At 39.8% G+C, this 19,344-nt stretch overlaps 1 protein-coding gene, 1 long non-coding RNA gene and 1 other non-coding gene across 3 annotated transcripts; 1 reads left to right on the forward strand and 2 right to left on the reverse strand.

The window, feature by feature from the left end:
• The first annotated feature begins 761 nt into the window (after window positions 1-761).
• On the forward strand, window positions 762-5,922 carry ncbp2 (nuclear cap binding protein subunit 2). The gene is made up of 5 exons (XM_085775001.1): window positions 762-848; window positions 3,104-3,190; window positions 3,506-3,600; window positions 3,785-3,923; window positions 5,325-5,922. Exons 1-5 carry the CDS (start codon window positions 774-776, stop codon window positions 5,421-5,423), a joined length of 495 nt encoding a protein of 164 aa, XP_085631127.1. The 5' UTR covers window positions 762-773; the 3' UTR covers window positions 5,424-5,922.
• A 940-nt stretch (window positions 5,923-6,862) lies between these two features.
• trnap-cgg (transfer RNA proline (anticodon CGG)) lies at window positions 6,863-6,934 on the reverse strand. Its single transcript has one exon. It is a non-coding gene; the product is annotated as a tRNA-Pro (tRNA).
• Window positions 6,935-8,490: 1,556 nt separating this feature from the next.
• LOC146989064 (uncharacterized) lies at window positions 8,491-18,793 on the reverse strand. The gene is made up of 3 exons (XR_015035773.1): window positions 18,203-18,793; window positions 17,126-17,196; window positions 8,491-9,221 (listed from the first exon to the last, which is right to left on the reverse strand). It is a non-coding gene; the product is annotated as an uncharacterized LOC146989064 (long non-coding RNA).
• Window positions 18,794-19,344: the final 551 nt, after the last annotated feature.

Raw genomic sequence — 19,344 nt, forward strand, 5'->3', positions numbered from 1 at the left:
TGGCACTTGAAAATGGCAATTTTGCCTGCTGGTGGGGTCAGGTGTGAAATACATGTGCAAATATCTAAATAAATTATACCAAATATATTCCCCCAGAAAATAGTGATAAGAGGTTTGAATGAAAATGAGGAAATTAAAATAAAAAAAGACCCACTGGAGTGAAGAGGAAGGTCTAACGAGGTTAGCGGTCTGTGACCAATGACATACACAGGACTGCAGCCAATAGTGTGGCACCACATCTCCCAGTGCAAACTGCAGCAGCTTTAATAGTCATGTGACTGTGGGCAGTTACATCACAGAGTGAATGGGTATAGCTGCATAATTAGTCGTTAATTCAATCTACACGTTTTAAATACCAAATTTAAGTATCTGATTTAGATAAAAGCATGTTTTGTAAGATGTATTAGGTTAGTAGGGTTATTTCTGGATCTTGACACTTTTTTAAAAACTTAGATAATAATAGCATGCTTTCCATTTTGTTTTGTTTTTTGTCAGAAGGGAGTGCTCAAAACGCTTTGAAATAGCTTTGAAATTTTCATTTCATCTTCAGCGTACTGTACACACCAAACAACATAATCATAAAGATCATAAATCTGGTATCAATCTGTATCAGTAGAGGGCGCCACTCGGCGTGTGTAGTTGTAATTATCGAATAGTTTCCACCCGGAGCTCTACAGAGGACGGACACACGAACCGGAAGTTATTTTTCGGCGATTTTCAATTGAACAGCAGCAGCAACAACAGACCGTCCGCTAGTCTGTGACTTCTTCACAATGTCTGCTAAATTAAACGCTTTGAACAGCGACTCTTACACTGATATTAGTCAATACAGAGACCAACATTTTAAGGTAAGTGGCGAAATAGTCTAAAGAAAAACGGATCTGCCCGATGTTTTTAACGTCGACGTAATGTTTTCATCTCGTTAGCAAACAGCACGACGTTGATTCGGTTCAGTGTCTGTTACTGGCTGTAAAAAGTACATTTAATGTGGTATTATGATTTCTAGATATGGGCTACGGGGTATAAAACCGATTTGACGTTATTTTAATACGAGTATATCATCTAAAGTGTTGATGTTTATTGAGTGTTTGGCTTCACGTGTTCGCAGTTGTACTCTGCAGCTTCCTTCCTTCCTACCATCGATAGTTTTTGATTTTAGATCACAGACAACTGAACTCACTTATGGGGATTCATTGTTTAAAGCAGATATCAGTGGAATGTTTTTGTTAAAGCAGATATCAGTGGAATGTTTTTGTTAATATAAGTCCTAAATAGTCCTATTTTCCGTCAGCAATCACTTACATGAAGTATTTCAGCCTAAACACGAGTCTCTCCGTCACTCTGCTCTGCTGTAACCCGAGGAGAAAATTTTCCTTGTGGGATACAAGTGTTATCCAATGAGGGGAGAGAACGGCATGAAGGGCTGTGTGTGCAGCCAAGGGATGCGCGTGAATGTGGTGACGTAGCACGAGGACCAATTGATGCCTGACTAGGGCGGGGGCTGCTAACTCATGGTGCGTTCAAGGAAACTCGTACTTTGTGTTTTTCCTTCCTGTGAAGTCATACCAGTTCGATCTGGTACGAGTTCACGGGTCGGAAGTTACGAGTGGCCGTTATAGGGAACTTTCACAGACAACAGGACGGTAAAAACACGAGCTCCGGGTTACCTGGAACGCTACCAAGTCGTAGTTGTGACTTGAAGCTGTAACTTACGGTTTCAAAAGCCTGCCTTGAACACAGCATTAGCCGAAACGGCCGTGCAACTGATATCTGCTTTAATATAAGTCCTAAATAGTCCTATTTTCCGTCAGCAATCACTTACATGAAGTATTTCAGCCTAAACACGAGTCTCTCCGTCACTCTGCTCTGCTGTAACCTGAGGAGAAAATTTTCCTTGTGGGATACAAGTGTTATCCAATGAGGGGAGAGAACGGCATGAAGGGCTGTGTGTGCAGCCAAGGGATGCGCGTGAATGTGGTGACGTAGCACGAGGACCAATCGATGCCTGACAAGGGCGGGGGCTGCTATGTCATGGTGCGTTCAAGGAAACTCGTACTTTGTGTTTTTCCTTCCTGTGAAGTCATACCAGTTCGATCTGGTACGAGTTCACGGGTCGGAAGTTACGAGTGGCCGTTATAGGGAACTTTCACAGACAACAGGACGGTAAAAACACGAGCTACGGGTTACCTGGAACGCTACCAAGTCGTAGTTGTGACTTGAAGCTGTAACTTACGGTTTCAAAAGCCTGCCTTGAACACAGCATTAGCCGAAACGGCCCTGCCACTGATATCTGCTTTAATCATGCTGACATAAACTCAAAAGTCGTTGCCTATTAATTACTAGCTCTACCCTGCCCGAGTATTATGTACATCTGCCACGACCTTTAAAGGCATCGACATAATTAGACGAGGCGTATTGGGCGCTATGGGTTGGATGTTCAATAGTTGTTTTCACACATGGTCAACTGAGACGTTAACTGAGGATGATTTTTTTTTATCATAAGACAATCTTTAGATGATTTTTCAATTAGTTGCTTGGTTGATAAAATCTAAAAGTTGGCCAGCAGAGTGTCCTAAACTTAAACTCAAGTCCCCAGTTTGAACGTGTTTTTTTGTCCGATTCGTCTCAAAGCTCCCAATGATCCTTTTGCTATTTTATAAAACACAGAAAGTAGAAATCGTTACATTGGGGGATGAGGAAACGATAAATATGTATCAGTCTAGAATCTATAAATCATTCCTACAAAGTTTTTTCCCCTCCCCATTGGTCTGGGTTCAACAGGTTTAGACTTCATGTGTCACATAACTATTGCCTCCAATTATAACAATCAACCGATGCATTTAATACAGAATATTAAACTTGTTGTTCCGGTGAGATAGTATTAGCACTCTTCTTTTGTTTGATCACCTTGTTTTTCCAAGAAAATAATATTCCTTTAACTGGAGCTGAGTAGTTATTATGGAGGCAAAGTGAACATAAATCAGATATAGCAGTTTCAATAGCAGCAGATATTTTTTTTGTCCACCTCTGTAAACTATAGTGGAGAGAAACTGTAGCTCTGATCAGTGTCCTCATACTCTCCAATGGTGCTTGTGTTTTTCAGGGTAACCGCTATGATCAGGAGAAGCTGCTGAAGGGGAGCAACACTCTGTATGTGGGGAACCTCTCCTTCTACACCACAGAGGAGCAGGTAGGATACAGAATTACCAAGAAGATCATCAATTAAATCTGGAAACTGGTTGAACTATCATCGTATTCTTCCATGACAAGAAGCTGAAGATGAAAAATCTATCTCTGAAGTTACTCAATGATCCCGTGTTTGCTACTTTGTCATCTAAGTGTGACGCACAGAGCTGTTATTGAAATAGTCATTTATTTTAAACCAATATGCAAATTGTATTAGTCTGAAAGATATTTGAATAGACCAGTCTCCTAATGCTGAACACACTTCTTATCTTCTAACACAATTCTCACATGTCCATTTATTTTTTTTGTGACTGATCAGGTGCATGAGCTGTTTTCTAAAAGTGGAGATGTCAAGCGTATCATCATCGGCCTGGACAAAGTCAAGAAGACAGCCTGTGGATTCTGCTTTGTAGAGTATCCTTTGAAATCAAAGACCCAACTTAAAATAGTCTCTGTTAAAAAATATATATACTTGTATTCACCTACACGGGTAACACAGTGTTGTGCTTTGTTTGAGCTCAATTCCACCACTGTAGCATGAAGTTGTGTGAGTTCAGGACAGGAGCCTCCGACGGACCTTAACCCCCGACTGTACCAGATACTACACACGTGGTGATGCAGAACACGCCATGCGCTTCATCAACGGCACGCGGCTGGACGACCGCATCATCAGGACAGACTGGGACGCTGGCTTCAAGGAGGGACGGCAGTACGGCCGCGGCAAATCTGGAGGACAGGTCAGGATTCTGTCATTCATTTAATTGTAACAAATTAACACGGATATAATCAAAAGCCAATGAGTGACGACAAACAACTCAATCTAATCTAATGTAGTTTAATGAGTTTCACAGACATACAGTAGTTGTGGGTGTATTGTTTCTTGTTATTTTGCTGGGTGTCAGTCTGGTGTCTTTAATATCCCTCTGGCTAAATACAGTTCCTTCTCTGTTAAAGATTCACTTCAGTGGGAAAACACAAAATGCTTATTTTGGCAGAAAAATCAAACCGAATTTTGCATATCAGCAACTTCAATTCAAAAGTGCTTGTGTGCACTTAAAAAAAAAATCCATGTCCATTAAACTCTAGATTATATTACATTTAAATTTAAAATATTAAAAGCATCCTACACAAGTAACAGAATGAAACTGCAGGTTGACCACATCGGTCCAAAATAGTTTCTGATGCTCTGTCTGGGTTTCCTCCCCCACCTGTTTTTTCTCATTCATCCTATTGAACAAAAGTTTAGGACTTTCTGCAGCACAGCATTTTGGAAACTGATATAAAACACAAGCGCACTGTGACATTTGGAAAAATGACACTGAAAATGGCATTCAAAAAAATCAATACCCTATATCACAACATTTTAATACACAAGTATGATATTTAGAAAGTGATATAACTTCCAAAATAAATTATGCGTGATTAAGCATGGCCTTTAAAGAGACAGCATTACTAAAGCATGGCATTTGAAACTGTATATTATCCCGTTAACAAATGCAACATATAACCATGTCCAATTTAGTTGTAGAGGTACTCAATGAGCTTTCCAGGAGAATGTAAATAAACAATGGGCTGGTTTATTTTAGGGGTAAAATGGACCTTCAGTTTTAAGTAACATATGATAGAAGCTGAAAGAGTCACACAGGACAGTGTTTACAGCGGGAGCTGCTCGATTATTGACTGTTTTGTCTATTGCATTTAGTTGCATTGTCCTTTTTAATAATTGAATTAACATACACAGCTTTTTAGAAAATGCGGATTATCAGTATTTTTAATTATGTGCTATCACACAATGCATTTTATACACTAGACTCAGTGTGGTTTGTGTAATACAGGTGGAAAGGAGGAGGAAGTTTTTCCCCAGAAGTTTACATGTTATTATACAAGAGTTGAAAGTTGAAGCGCCAGTTTCTGCACATGGTTCTTTGATATTTGTTTTCACTTTATTTGATTTTCTGTCAGCAGTTTATTAATTCAACCACATTGTGTCCAGCATCTATTGCTTTTCTGATAACGTATGTGAATAAAAGTCAAAAACATACAGGTCAGAAATCAACAGTGGACGAGTTTTACAGACATGACCCGTCATTTATGTAAAACTTCCATTCACCTGTGCTGTGTTTGTGCTTGTTGTGTAGGTGAGAGATGAGTACAGGCAGGACTACGACCCAGCCAGAGGTGGTTATGGGAAACTGGCTTCGCAGCATCCGATCGTGGAGCCACGCCACACGTTTTAGACTGAACCTCACCGCGGCATTCTGCCTGGACGACACAGAGCCACACCGTCAGTCCAGGACCGGATTAATCTCCTCTCATCGACCTGCCAACACACATTGTTTCTCCCAGTGTTAGAATAAAATCCTCGACAGCAGCCCCGTAGGGTCGACTACACTCTGGAAATCAGCATCTGTTATTTATTTCCTTTGGTCACGTCTTTTCTCTGCCGACTGTATCTGACCTCCACACTAACCTAAACACGGACCCAACCCCAAAGTTACAGTGTGACATTTTTATAACCCTACAGATAAAAGTAACATATTTTCCTACAGGCTGAAAAATTGATACCATGCAATGACTGGGATGCATTGAATGCATGTAATATCAAACTGACTGTCTGATCTTATATAGGCACCATGTCCAGCTCTAATTTCTGCTGATGTACTTGATTTACATGAATGAACGTTTTTGTCTCAAACAATGTGTACTTTTTTAAATAAAGTTTTTTTTTGACATTCAGACTTTTTTTTTATGTATAGATGTATGAATACATCTTTTCTGTATGTTATTGTATAGCAGCTTGAAGCTGCATCAATTGATTTTGTAATGTCCAGTGGAAACAACATGAACACCTATATGTTAGGTTGTTAAAGCAGAAGTAAGCGGAATGTTGTGTTAATATAAGTCTTAAATAGTTATATCTTCCGACAGCAATCACTTATATAGAGTGTTTGGTCTGAAACACGGGTCTGTCAGTCACTCTGCTCTGCTGTAAGCTGAGGAGAAAACTTTCCTTGTATCCTACAACCTTTATCCAATGAGGAGAGAGAGCGGCATAAAGGGTCGGTTCTCTCTTCAGCCAAGGGATGTGCGTGAATGTGGTGATGTAGGGACGAGGGCGGGGGCTGCTAACTCCATCGGCTGACAGGAAGTTAGCCAAAACGACCGGATGGCTTACTTCTGCTTTAATTTACGTGCCAGTAATTCTTTTGTTCCCATTTGCTTTAGTATTTCTCTTGACAGACAAAACTAAAATTATATTGATTTTAGCAGCTCTAATGATACTATTAATCAGTGATCTGGGGCGGTGTTTAGCTCAGTTGGAGCACCCGCCTCATGTGTTGAGGCTATAGTCCTCACTGCAGGCTATCCTGTCATTAAAGGCGAAAAAGCCCCAAAAATATATTAAAAGGGAAAAAAATCAGTGATCTCACTTCAGGTTCCTGGTATTGGTTTGACGGTCCTTACCTAATTTAAAAAATACATCTTTGTTGGATATTTGATCCTACTGATCAGTCCAGACTCACATTTACAGTACAGCATCTACTGAAGCAAGGCTGATTCAATTGTGAATCTATTATACACTTGCCGGTTGTTTCTTGTTCCAGACAAATGTCTCAGTCATGCCTGACAAAGCTTACACCACTTTCCACCAGCAAACAAAGATCTTCAGTGATCAGGGCTTGTCCGGGATTTGAACCCGGGACCTCTCGCACCCGAAGCGAGAATCATACCCCTAGACCAACAAGCCCATGCTATCATTACAGGCTTTCTCTGTAATTGCTCATATTCTCTGTAGCAGATGTCCGGGGTCAATAGTGCACGTTTGAAAGCTTGCTTAATAGTTTTGCCATAAATGTAGATAAGGTGACTCAACGTTGTAAAACTGCTCCTGACCTCCTGCTATGAACATTTCCGCTGGTATTAGACATCTGTTCTACAAGTAAAGTACAAGGATTTTTTTTCTTTTTTTTATCTGTGCAGGTTCAAATTCAGTCAGCTGGTGCAAAGTCTGCAGCAGCTCGTGTGCACCAACGCAGCGCTGGTTTTCCTCCCAGTAAAACACTTTAAGAAGCATTTAACACACGATGATAAAGTCAGGACATGCTGCTGCTGCTGCTGCTGTAGAGTTTAGCTGCTACAACTCCCTGCAGACTCAAACAGGTTGAGTGGAGTGAAATGTTGAGAAATGAGCTTAATCACTTTGCAGAGAGTTAGAGCAGATGATTAATATCACTCTCAGGCCCGTTATACTACGAAGCAGCCAGTTTGCTTAGCTTAGCACAAAGTCTGGGAACAGTGAACAGTGAACTCAGCTTTATCCAACGCTCACAAAATACACTGCTCAAAAGCTCATTAATTAACACCCAGCATCTTATTATTTAATCCATTATTTAGTCAGCTTTGGAGGTGCTTTTGAGTGTCTTTTGTTTCCAGTAAAGTCAGGTAAATGAATGCAGCAGCAGCAGCAGCATAGTTACCATGCAGACATAAGAGAGGCCTCACTCCTCTTGTCTCTCTAACACTCAGCAAGAATGCCAATGCCTTCAGCAGCCTGCAGCCACTGCAGATGAAGGAGGAAAAAATAATATGGATTAGGATTTGGATATTAAATTCTTTGCCCCCGTGCAATGATAAAAATCCTTCTTCAGAAAACAATAAATACAAGATGTCAGTTCCTTTATTCCCTCATTGACAATATGTTTTCCCCTCGGTGCCAAAAACCCAGACCACTTATTGATTTTTTTATTCAGAAAAATGACAAAAAAAATGTGAGTCACATACAGAAGATCCACTCTTTATTTTGTCATATATTTATTTATTTACAAATCATTTTTGATGCATCAAATTAAACGAGTCATTCGGTCATGAAAAGATATATATTTTTAAAAACTTAGCTTTTGATATTCGCTCATTTCCAAGTATTCAGACAGACTGTTTGTTGTGCCCGGGTGCACCCTGTTTGCTTTAATTAACCTTGAGCAGTAACTGTGTTCACATGGGTTACACAGACACTAAACTCGGTTTAAAATGTTCCCGTTTACTCAATCACTTGAACGTTGGGTAAAAAACCTAGCATTTAAAATTCCAAGAAATGTTCTGCATCTCTTCCTTTTGTGTCCTTTAGTCCAGTTGCAAGTTGATATTTGTGTTATTTTGTTTTGCCCAATCTCCAAGGAAGAGGGATCGTTTTAGTATTTACAACTTGATTTCTGTCCCGGAGGCTTGTTGGCTGATAAAAAAAAAAAAACCCTTGTAGATTTAAACACAGCCATCTACATATAAAAAAAAAACTATTGGAAAGTTTGCAAAGTTCATCTTGCAGATAAACTCTCCTCCTTCTTTGCAGCCACAACGTCCCTGTTTGTCATAAAGCATCATGATGGTACCGGTGATCATCTTGCAGAGCAGTTGGCCCTGGCTCATCTCCTCAGCTCCCAGACAATCCTCGCTCCACCTGAAGTAAAGAACACGGTATCTTGGCTGTTTATAAGCAGTCATCTGGTCTCTTATCTCAAAGTGAGCCGCTGCAGTGAAGTGAGGAGCTGAGCAGAATACTAATTAGAGGAAATTGGCTTCGCTTCAGACATATTTTTGCATTATATCCGCCCCACTCACACTTTGGCATCAGCTACTACACTTTATTCTTGATCACATCCCCTCAAAGCAGGTTTTTAAAACGAACACAAGATGGCAGAAGAGGAGGTGGAGTGCCTCGGAAAGAATTGGCGACAGGCATCGGATGTGGTGGCCGTGAAACCAACAGTCATACAGTACAAGACTGAGGGCTCTCACTGTGAGGAGAGAAACACATCTGCTTCCAGTTGGAGCCTGTTGAGACCTTCAGCAGCAGCAGAGGAATTATCACAACATGTTTTAAAAAAAAAAGATGATTACCGGTAACTGAGACCCTAGTGTGTCACAGAGGACACTCATGCCTCTTCACCAGAAAACCACTTTCTGCTGAAGTTTCTCATCCTCTCCAAAGCAGAGAGTCTCATCAAGAAGTGTCTGTGCAACCGCCAGGGCACGAAATACTGTAGAGCAGCAGGAAGGATTTGAAAAATAAAATGATTTGATCATGAATCTGATTTTAAATTGATCGTCAGAATGGCTGGGCAGTTGCTTTACTACATGGTTTAGTACAACACCTGAGTTTGCTGAGCAATTTAAAGCTGTGTTGATACTGAGAGTATTAAAACTAGTTAAATAGTTTAGATAAGGCAATTAAAAATCTTAGCCAAGATAAAAAGTTGAAATAATACACACTATTAAGCATTAAATACTGATTTTATTAATCATTTATAACACATGAAATACTCATCATTAGTAGTTTATAAACACAGTTAAAAATGTTTTACTCATCATTGATAAGCACTAACTGTATTTATAAACATACTGATGAGTATTTGTGCGTTATAAATGAAGAATTCAGTATTTATTAATGCTTAATAGTGTGTACTTATTGTAAAGGGTTACTGAAATAATTACCTCTAAGTTATTGATTAGCTAAAAGCAATTGATAATTAGTGTAAAACACACATTTATACTGAAAGACTTGTTTCAACTAATGGATGAATATTTCACAAAAAGGCACATACTGCACTTAATACCCTCTGAGCCACAGCCACCCCAATATCACATATTAAAAAAATATAATAAAATAATGATTAAAAAAAGTAGTTAAGTTGGATAATTGGATAAGTTAGATAAGTTAGGCCAATTAACTTGATGGATTGGATAAAACTACATTAAAAACTGTGGATCAGTGAAGGTCTAGCTACCAAACTGAGCTCAAAATCATAACTTGGTTTGAAAATAATTATAAAATATGTCTACTTTTATGGAGTACAACTTAACCTCATCTCTCTACATCAATTGAGATGAATAAATTTGACAGGCTGGGTCAATAAAGGAGTATAACTGAGCTCAAGCATCTTTTCTTTTTTTTTTTTTCCAGTCGGAGACGTCACACAGACTCAGACGAGTCGACCACCACGACTGTGTCAAAGCCTCCTATTACACAGCAGGTGCGTCTCTGAGCAGAAGGAACTGTGGCTGCTGTCAGGATTGTGAAAGGATTTCCTTCTGTGCTCTCAATAATAACAGAGAGCCTGTTTATGATCCTTAAAAGCTCTGTGCATCCAAATGATGTGCATTTTTGCTTATTTTATGTGAGGCTGGGGATTTATCCATTCACATGTCTCTGCTGCAAAAACAGGCAGAGATCACTGATGCCTCTAACGTGCTCAATGTGATACAGTTGTTGGAGATTTACAACATTATCTCATCAAAAAAGTCAAGTTCAAATGGGGTCAAGTGAGAATTAGAGAGCGCCAAGGAAGGCCAGAGCCAGAATTAATGAGACATTATGCAAATGAGAGGGCAGTTTGCAAATATGGGGAGGAAAAACCTCAAAAATCGCTTCCTTTGTCTCACTTAGAAACTCATTGCTAAAGCCCCAGCTGTCATTGGATGGTTACAGATGATGCAGATAGATAACGATCCACCATTACAATGAAGAACAACGGCTCTCAATGCCAGACTTTGGCGTTGGAGATAACTCCTCCGCTTGGTCATTAATTCATGATAAAAGGTGGATAAGGAGACCGACACACCAGCATGAACTCACTCATGTCAAGTCATTCAATCTCCTCTCACTCTTCCTATCTGCATATACTTTTGACCTGTTTTTTTTCTTTCTTCATCTTATACAAACAATGATATCTCAGAGAATAGTTGTGCTACAAAGGGGTGCTGTAGTATTGGACTGTGAGCCAGCTGTTATCACCCAACATTAATGCCCAAACACCTTAATGCTCTTGTAGCTGAGTGGGATCAAATCTCTGCAGCCAGGCTCCATAATCTCACAGAAAGCACAGAAGCATGGAGGTGGCTGTTAAGTCATCACAAATGGGTGTAATGTTCAAATATCCATAGGCTTTTTTTTTTTACATTGGGGCCATATGAGCCCACATAATTTACATATTTATTTGATATCTGATACTGTATGCTTTTAATTCACAAGAGGTGTAATTACCATTGTGGACAATTGAGGCATTTCTTCTCTTTTCTATTCATTTATGCATTAAGTGTAGTTAATTCCCTTGGACACATTTAAGTGTTTAATAATGATATGGATTTTTTTTGGTGCACAAGAGAGGAAATTATGTTTAATGAATTAATTTTAACCATTTACATTATGGACTCCCAGCAGCTATACTCAGAAAGACACATGCGATCGTTGTGATGACTGTGTGTGATGAGGCTTTATGACAAGGTGAATAAATGGATGATTAAGTAGGAGATACTACCCTTATAGTTTTAACTTACTGACATCGTTTTATTCAACAGTCAAAATGTCCATACTCCATATTGGCCACAGAGGTTGTGAGGTAAAAACATGTGCAATGTATTAAACAATAATAATAATAAAAAAGAAATGTTACAGTAATATACCTAAAACAACATGGGGGCCATTACACTTTTCATCCCAGGGTCACTGATGGACAAATGATTCCCTCACCACTCTGCAGTGTCAGGAGAAACATTAACCTCCCTCCATATTGTATTTGTTCCATGAGAATATCAGCTGCAGGCATTTCAAACAGTCCAGTGAGTAAACACATGCAGATTTCCGGTTATTGAGGTGGATCTCATTACAGCAAAGTAATTCACTCCTCTATGGCCAGTTTGGAAAACACATCTACACTGAGGAGCAGCAGCACCAAGCACATAAAGACGGTAAATTAGCAAAATGGTAGCTTGACATTTCAGGGGAGCCCGTTGGGGGAAAAGGGGGTGGGGGGTATTTGTGGGAAATGAGGTGCTTTATCTGGTGGCGTGCTTTACATTCAGCCTAAATGTGAGCATTAGCGTCAGTGCAGATTGAGACGGAGCAGTGGCGCATGATAAGGCTGAAGAGGAATCAGTGAAAAGGATCTGACAGGTAGCAGCTCGGTGTCGAGGCTTAAAAAGCCCTTTGTCCTTCCACACGGATCCTGTTGTACAACGTTTCATCATCTGCGGTTTCATTAAATCTGTTTCATCTGTCATCTGATCCGCCATGAAGGAGGGGGGGAATACAGCCAGGGAACATAAAAACACAAGTTTCCCGTCAGAGGAAATAATGGGCAAGAGTTCAGGAGAGAAAAAATGTTGTGATCTATATAATAAGTTTCCTGCTTTGAGCCACGTGACCTTTTAAATGGACAAATGTTCTGTTGCACTTTACCTCAGATATTTACTGCCACTGTGTTTTTGTTGTGGTAGATCAACTCTCCATCTGTCAGATGAGAGATGAGAAGTGCTGTGTTTGTGTGTGTGGAGAAAATGTCAGGGATTAGAAAGAAGAGAGAGAGGGAGAGAGAGAGAAAGAGGGAGAAAGGGCGGCCAAGGAAAACTAAATTACATTTCTGAGGAGGAAGCCTGGTTTTGCTGGAGGAAAGTAGCCCGAGGCCGTATTTACATCATTATCACCGAGATCTACGGGGAAATAACATCATTGGAAATGACTAATTACTAAAACTGCATAGAATTTATTTCATTTAATAGGTTTTAGTCTGCAAAACTGTTCTAACAGATCACCTCTGTTCTGTGTATGTTGTCAGTCAAGCTTCCTGTTTTTGCATTGGACAGATTCACCATCAAAATTCACAGTCATTGTTAAACCATAATTTCTCGCTTTCAGGCAGCAGTGAACGAAAGCAGATGCAGTTTCGAAAAATGGAAAGTGTTGCTAGTAGAGTCGATCAGCTTGTTAAGCTAACGTTAGTGGTAACACACTGACTCCAGGCAATTTTTATATATTTCCATCTGACTAACCCTTTAAAAAGAAAAGAACCCAAAATAAAAGTCTTGTGTTTGATGGTGCCATTTTATTATTATTTTTTTTCTTTCAGTTGGTTTCATTCTAAATGCTACGAGAGAGGCCTTTTATGAGGATGAAATCCTACGTGTGCTGAGGTTTCTGAATGACAGATACTAAAATTCAAATTTTAAGATTTTGGTTTAATTCACACGGTGTGGACCCAGCTCAATATGTGATGATACATTTACTAGAGATTGGATCTGGCCTACTGTCAGAATCCAGTATCTTTTGTGACTCAAAGCATCGTCCTAAAGTCTGAGAAGAAAAAAAAAAAGATTTGACAAAATATCTTGACTTTACTTTTTTTTTTTTTCTGCTAAGCTTTCAGCTTGTTGGGACTCACAAACTGGGGGCATATACTGTGTGAACCCTAGGGGTAATTGGTCTGTCAAAGGAGGGTCTATAAAATAAGAATCAAAAACACTGTTGAATTTCAGGCAGTGTTTCCTTCAGATGAGGAAAGCATCACAACTGAGGTTTAATTAGTGCTCTACATGTGAAATGAAACAAGAAATCTGTAAATTGGTCATGTCCTAAACACCTGAAGCAGGCAGAAGAAACTTTGTTCGAGACATTTATCACATGCCTGCGTGGCACGAATGTGGAGACTGAAACATGCATGCTGCTCCTGCAGCTCTCTAGTTCATAGACTACTGGAATATTGGATTTCTTTATATCATAAATTAATTCCTGATTCATTTTTTGACTGAAAAAATCTGTGAAATGTAATTGTCTTCACACGCAACAGCTAACAATAACAATTATTCATGGCTGTAGGCTTTTATATCCTGATTCAGCCTGGTGAGAGGTGTCCATTTTGTGTTATGTCATTGTTTTATGTGAATATGAGGCCAACAGGTGTCTCCTGTCTGTCTCTGCTGGGAGACACACACACACACACATCACATGTGTTAAATAGGTGAGACTTGTGCGCTCTAATCTGTGAACACGTGTAACTTGGAGGAATATCAACATGTCCACGGCTGCAACACTCACACTACACATTCAGTGTGTTCCTGGCCTTGGTCACTGCTGCTCTGCTCTGCTCACCAGACTGTGATAAGAGAAACAACCACAGTGTCGTCTTTAATTGGAAACAACAACACGCCTGGTGATAATGAAGGACTGGCCAAAAACTCAACAGTTGTCCTTGTAAAATGGCAGCAGACACTTTCAGCGTGAGCTCCTTCAGTGTGTAGACTACAGCCTGTGTTGACATAATTACTTCTCCTCCTTCACCGAAACTAAATGTAGTCAGTCAGTGAGTGTAAATCCCTGACGCCCGATAGTCTTATGTGAACATAGTTCATAATAAAAAGCAGTGTGTCTGAGCTCCAACCCTCTGCTGTTCTTCTCTATGTCTCAGAGGTCCTGTCCGTCAGAGCTGCTGGACTGGAGGTGCTTGCAGGTCGTCACGGCTCAGAGAGTCTCTCAGTGGGCAGCGACGGCCGTAATATCATGCTCCACAACCCCCACAATACCCTGCAGCTGTCTGGAGAGCTTCAGCACCTTCGTCCTCGGCGCTCACACAGCACTGCAGTACATATGTTCCTCTTGCCCACTGCCTAAAGATCAATGTCAGCTGATTGAAACACTTACCAGAGTGAAATTTGAACTGTTTTATACCTCTAAAGCCTGTGCTTTCAGCGGCTATAAGTCGAGGTTTTGCAGTGACACACTTGGTGTCAAGCTCAAGGCTAAACATTTCAGTCCTGCCGTTTTTTTTCCTCCTATTTCACTGAAGTATCTTTATACGTGCCGCTATGAGAGTAATCTGTGGGCAGAAACAACTGTCTCGCTTCGGCTTCTCTTGCTCGAACTACATAAAATCGGGTCCCTTCAGCAATAATGTTAAGGCTAATTGAACACTGTTATAATTACGGGAGAAATTTTCAGACGGTTTCAATTTAGCACAGTCCATTTCCTGCCTCGGATCGATTCCTTTTCTTCCTCCCTCTGGTACTGATGATGACTGTCTTTGAAAACCAAAAAGCATAGCTACAGTAGCTCGCAGATTGCAAAAAAATCACGTAAACACTTCATCATGACCCCTCTCTTTTTCTCCCTCTCTAGCTTTCTGTCCCTCTTCTCTTTGTAAACACTGTAGTTTAGACACAGATCTTTGGAATAGAGAGATCTTTTCTTTTGGCAGAAATGGGATTTTACAGTAAATCTCAACTGGAATCGTTAGGGAGAGGGGAGGGAAGGGAGGATGGTGCAGTATGTCAGAGTAACTTCAATTTCGGCTCCTTTTTCTCCTCATACCTAAGGTCAGTTCACCTGCATTACACAATTTCCCTCACATACCCCCCCTATAGTATAGTATCTAGCCATGCAGATACAGAAAGTTATTAATGCTTGCCTTCGGAGTGACTTCTGGGTCTGTGGACTCAGTCACACAGCCCCTCAGCTAATCCGTGGCTACATCGACTGGCTTTGCCATCCCTGCACACCAGGCCTTCTCCGTCCAGACTGCGGATCCCTGATGGCAGAACAAGCTGCAGGACTCAGAGCAGAGCAGGAATATCCAAAAATATGATGAAAACTGAGCTCCTCCTTTTCTAAAACCACAGTTCCACAAGCACTGTAGGTTCATCTCCTTATACAAAATCCTTGCACTTAAATAGCTGCAATACTTAATGCAGCAAGGCCCCTCATTTGTGAGTCGCTTTAGATAATATCAGCGATTCATCTGCCAAATGTGTAAATGTAAATGTATTTATTTAATCTTAGATCTATACATAGATTTACAGAGTATAACAAGGGTGAATGGAGTTTGTTTTCTTTTTCCAAAATCTCAACATCTCTTTGTTTTGTCCCTTGTTACTGTGGATAATCCATGAAAACACATTAATCAGATTTGTTTGGGGGGGATAAAAGGCGAGAGTGAATTAAAACTATCCACGGCTACAAAAGTCAGTACAGCCTCCAGACAGAGGAAATAAACCACCAGACCGTAGATTTAGTAGGCGACCAAATTTATATCATCAGTCAACATTAAAACAGGTGACTGGTTTTAATATTGTTACTGATTTGTGTATTTTTTATTTTTTTGGCTGAGTGAAGCCACAAAGCCGTGGAAAAATGATTAAAACCACAAATAAAATTTCAAACCAAATGACTAATAATTCACAATGAACTCTTTTAAAACAGCCCATGGATATGAACTAATCAGCCACAACAATAAAACCACTTTACTGTATATATAGTTACAGCAGAAGCGCAGTGTGGGCTCAAATTACTTTGTGCCAATAAGTTAACAAAACAGTAGGTGAAGGGCACAAGTCTCCCAAACCCTTTTGCTCTGAATGAGGGTAAACAAAAAACAGACAAAAAAACATGCAGATGCAAATCGTCTCTTTTCAGATAATGAACTGAAATCAGACTTAATATTATTAATGATCATTATCAAAGGTAAACTGCAGCTTTAAAATTGTGAAATTCAGCCACAGGCTACAATTATGAAACCAGACTGTGAGATTAAGATCAAGGTTTAGAGTTAAAATTAGAGCCGTATTACCAAGAACAGAGGGTGCAGTGGTCATCTTCAAATACTGATGCCGTGCACATAATCTTGCATTAAAAAACAATGGATCGTCTCCGGAAATTGTTCTTTCAGCGACTGATCAGACAATGCAAAACGTCCGAGAAGAAATCCATTTCTCACAAACCGGTGCAGAACTGTGAGATTAAATTCTGACAAAGAAAGTGAAAAGAGGTCTGATGAATGTTAGGACCCCATTCTTTTTGGTCTGATGAAGCCTAAATAGATTTTTTGGGGAGGGATCAGATGGGGCACAGCATATGAGCCGATATATGCCTGCATAAGTAGAAAAGGTTAATATTTATACATCACACATGCATGTTTTCATGTTGTTGTTGTTTGCAAGTTCAAATCTGACTGAGAAGGTGACTTTCACTCTCAAGAAGAAACTGGATTTTGTAAAGAAATAAAAACTATGACATGGCAAAGTGTCTCCTGACCTGATATGAACCCATTTGGAAAGATTTTAAAAGCAGAAGATAGAGCAACAAAAAGCCCTCCAGCAGAGAGCAGCTTAAAAGAATCACCTGAGAAGAAGAGCTGAACATCCCTCTACAGATTTGGTGTGTGAGGCAGCAGTTATCCAGGAGGATCAAATCTGTCAGGAGAAATAAAGGTGGGCATCACAGTGTTTACAAAAAAATAAAAAACAAAACAGAGTCTCACTAATAAAAAAGTGCACTGAGCTTTGTTGTAGCTTGTTCATAAATATGGTATTTGTTTTTCATCAGTCTTTGTGGGTAAAATTGGATTTACAATTTACTCAATGCTCTTATATATTTCTTCAAATGACTTCACAAACAACAGAGGATGATGAATTCTTCAGGTTGTAATTATAGCTAAAGGGTTACTTAGATAATGAGGACCTCAGCTGATCACACTGCAAAAACTCAAAATCTTACCAAGAATATTTGTCTTATTTCTAGTCAAAATGTAATTTCTAGTGAAAACAAATCTCATTATACCTAAAATAAGACTCATCACATTAAAAAGTAGCTTGTTTTTAGACACTTTTTACTTCTTTCAAGCATATTTTCACTTGAAATCATCTGATAATGGAGCAAGTTTTTCTTTCTTATTACAAGAAGCACAGAAAACTTGCTTTCACTGGCAGATTTGTCTACTTATTTAAAGTGAAAGTTTGTTTGAAACAAGTGAAAATTATCTAAAAACAAGTGATGAATCTTATTTTAAGTGGAACGAGGTTAGTTTTGACCAGAAATTTGACAAGAAATAAGACAGATATTCTTGGAAAGATTTTGAGTTTTTGCAGGGCAGGTCCACATGGGTCATTTACAAACTTTGAATCAGTTGAGTAAAGTGACAGAGATAATTGTCTCCTTCCTCTGCATGAGATTGAATTGAAATGAATGCAATAAAATAATGTAATATAACCAGTGGGGTTTCTTTAATTTCCTAAATTAAAGCAGTAGAATATACATAGAACAGAAATCCTATAAAATCCTGTATTTTCCCCCCACATATAATCTTTCACCTAAATTAAATTCAGGCACCAGGTTATTTCCACTGGTGGGAAGCTTTAGTGCACCACAGGAGATGACAAATTGAAAGTAATCTCTCCATTCAGAGAAAACCGAACTCACCTCTCACATCAGAACCTCTTCATCATCTCCTCCCCAAAACGCCTTATTTGTTTCCTCCTCAATCTTCTGCTCATCCATGAGGATGGGTAGTAGGAGAGATGGTGGGTGGGTGGTATGTCACCCAGCAGCAGCAGCAGCCGCACACACACACACACACACACAGCCCTCCTAGGTTAGCTAGTGATGTCCGGGGCCGCAGGCTGCAGCTGACAAATGAGCAGGATCCTGCAGAGCCAGTGTCAGCTGCGGGTTCATGTCAAACGCTGTCATCCTCCATCTGCTTGGGATGTTGGGAGACATGTATTTATCCTCCCTAAGAAACGTCTGTCTGGGCATCTGTCGCTCTGTCAGCTTGTGTGGGTGTGTTTGTGTGTGTTCACCTGTATATCTTTTTCTCTGCTTGTTTACACTGTAATGAGCTACAATGTGAGGACAATGCTTCCAAATTGTTATTAAAGATACTGACATTAATTGACATTTTGGTGCTTTGTGTTAGATAAGTAGAATGATCTGTTATTGCATGTATATGTCTTTAGCTTTGGTTACGTTTAGCATGAAGAGCAGAAATTGGGGAAACAGCTACCTGACAGAAAAAAATATGTATTCTGGTTGCAATCACTCAACAAAACTTCAACTTCCAGACTGGTTGAAGAATGCTCCCTTTTCTACTGCACATAATATGTTTTTCCAAAGATAATAAGACAGATTTTCTAAATGACATCAGAATAAACAGTGAAAGTGGTGAAAATGAACATGAACAACAGGCAGACTGTTGTTTGTTGCATTTGTTAGCTGTGGCAGCGATCTATACAATCAATCCATTGTTCACAACTCACCATGTTACAGGTTAAAGAGTCACATTTAGCAGCGTGGTGCTGATCAGGCAAAGATGGCAGCAGGTTAATGCAGGTCAGTCACTTGATTCAGCAAAAATACTGATGTGCTGATGTTTTCAAACAGAAACCAGTCAATGTTAATATCTTACTTACCTATATTCTTAGTGTGGTAGGATGAAGGAGGGCCCGGGCAGGGTTTGAACCCTAGTCTCCCGGGTAATAGTCATGCGCGCTGACCATTTGACCAAAGGGATATCACTGTGGCCAAGTAGCCAGGGCACGAGGCATAGTGACAGGACTGTCAAC

This window comes from Trachurus japonicus, chromosome 4 (assembly GCF_045865225.1).
Source record: "Trachurus japonicus isolate A0001 chromosome 4, Traja_1.0".
Taxonomy (NCBI): Eukaryota; Metazoa; Chordata; class Actinopteri; order Carangiformes; family Carangidae; genus Trachurus; species Trachurus japonicus.